The sequence below is a fragment of the Manacus candei genome, unplaced genomic scaffold, assembly GCF_025592945.1.
Source record: "Manacus candei isolate 608988 ecotype Guabito, Panama unplaced genomic scaffold, ASM2559294v1 h1tg000051l, whole genome shotgun sequence".
Lineage (NCBI taxonomy): Eukaryota > Metazoa > Chordata > Aves > Passeriformes > Pipridae > Manacus > Manacus candei.
Window position 1 is genome coordinate 5,071,390 of NW_026138099.1, and position 1,993 is coordinate 5,073,382.

Consider the following 1,993-nt stretch of genomic DNA (forward strand, 5'->3'; position numbering starts at 1 on the left):
CCTGGAGAACATGTTAGAGGATGTAAATTACACCCAAGGGAAACGCTCTGACACGGCCCCGATCAGCGCTCGACTTGCAGAACGAAACACCCGTATGAGAAACGCAGGCGGAGGCTCTCAAAGTTTCTCTGAATGTTGGAAAGTACTTCTCCCCTCCAAAGCAGGCTGAGAACCTCACGCCTGACTCTGGGCAAAGCTTAGCAGTATCGTAACTTTTATAATAACGATCCTCCCACCCCGCCTTCCAGAGATCTGCGAGACTCGCCTGAGGCAGGCTCCCGGTGATGTCCGCCCGGCAAACCCAGCACACAGCAGAGCCGCCCGCCCGCCGCCGGTGCGGACAGGGGCTTAGGGCAAGGGGCTTTGGGCAGCCGCGCAGCTACCTGCCGGCCGAGGAGGAGCCCCGCCGCCGACCGCGACGGCGCTCCCCGAGCCCGGGGGCATTCCCGCAGCCACAGGTGCGGAGCTCTCGCCGCCCCATTGGAGCGGAGAAGCCCCGCGCTGGCCCACGGAGAGGCGGGCGGACGAGCCGCAGGCCACCTTACCTGGGCGATGGCGAGAAGCCCCAAGGCGAGGGCGAGCGGGGGGGCGGCCATGCCCCGGCGCTGCCCCGCGGCCATCCCGGTCCCGCGGCGCACGGCGCGGTGCTCGGGGTCCCCGCTCCGGTGCGAGGCGACGCGCCCGCCGCGGGCTGGCCCTGCGCCTGTGCTGCGGCGCGGGGTGCGCGGCGCCGCCGAGCCCCGCAGGGCAGGAGGTGCGGGGGGCGCGGCCCCCCACTGCCGGGTGGCGGGGAGGGAGGCGGGAACCGCCGCTGCCGGTCCGCCCCCGAGGGTCCGCCGGGGCTCGGACGGAGCGGACAGCGGTGGACAGAAGGGTGAACACAGGCGCTCGAGCAGCGACGGGCTCCGTGGGCACCGGGCTCTGTGGCGAGGACGAAGCGCTGGGGCAGAGACGGGAGGTGCAGGCAGCGATGGGAGCACAGAGAGAGTGGGCGAGGACTCTGCGTTTGGGGGGCGGATGGGCGTGCGGGCAGCAGTGGGGCACACAGGCAGGCACAGGGCGTTGCCGCAGGGATGGGCATTCCAGGCTGAGGCAGACGGGGATGGGGCATGCAGCCTGGAATTCTTAAAGCAGGAATAGGGCACACTGACAAGGGTGGGACGCTGTGGCATGCACAAGGCAGGCAGGCATAGCCAGTCACGCAGGCACAGGGTGTGCAGATCCAGGGACGGGCCCCCTCCTGCCGTGGTGCTTTCTCTGACGTTGATTGCCTACTAAACCTAAGAGATTTTCCAGGAGACTAAGCTGAAATGCTGGTCTGCTGTGACGTTTGCTGCTCACATCTGGCTGGAGGTAAAGACTGCAGGTGCTTGGCCAGGGGAGCAAAGTCCCTTCATACAGCTCTCTCAGCTGCCTTCAAGCCTTCACTTGAAGTTGTTGGCTAGTACCTGCAACTCTAGCATCTGCTAATAGAACAGTCAAAACGCAAGCTGTGGCAATCAAACAAAAACATAGCCAAATTTGTGTTGGCCACTTGTGAAAGGTTCATGGCAGCTCCTATATGTCTCCTGCAAAACCGCAATAAAATGTAATGTTATTACACATGTTCTTAAGGCTCTGCCATAAACCTATTCGAATGCTCCCATAGCATCTGGGCACATGTATTTACATATTAGGATTATCCCTGAAAAATGCACACCTTATTGAAAAGGATGAGGGAACCGCAAATAAAAATTGTATTTGATGAAGCAATATGTTCATGGACTAAAGATGGCCACATTACTCTTCATCTTTTATGCTTTATGTCAGACATTGACAAAGTCTTTGTCCTATGCGGACAAGGCATGTTGGGTTTATGGCTCAGATCTGCATGTGAAATCATAACAGCTCTTTCGTGTTGAGATTTATAACCTATTTCATCTGCTAAGTTTTTAAAATCTTTTATTTATACAACAAACAGAAACTCTATGGTTAACATTTTAGAAATGCTCTT

At 58.7% G+C, this 1,993-nt stretch overlaps 1 protein-coding gene across 1 annotated transcript; it reads right to left on the bottom strand.

The window, feature by feature from the left end:
* Positions 1-215: 215 nt before the first annotated feature.
* LOC127477331 (putative HTLV-1-related endogenous sequence) lies at positions 216-1,172 on the bottom strand. Its single transcript, XM_051801522.1, has one exon. The coding sequence runs from the start codon at positions 1,170-1,172 to the stop codon at positions 216-218; it is 957 nt and encodes a 318-aa protein (XP_051657482.1).
* Between the last annotated feature and the right edge of the window lie 821 nt (positions 1,173-1,993).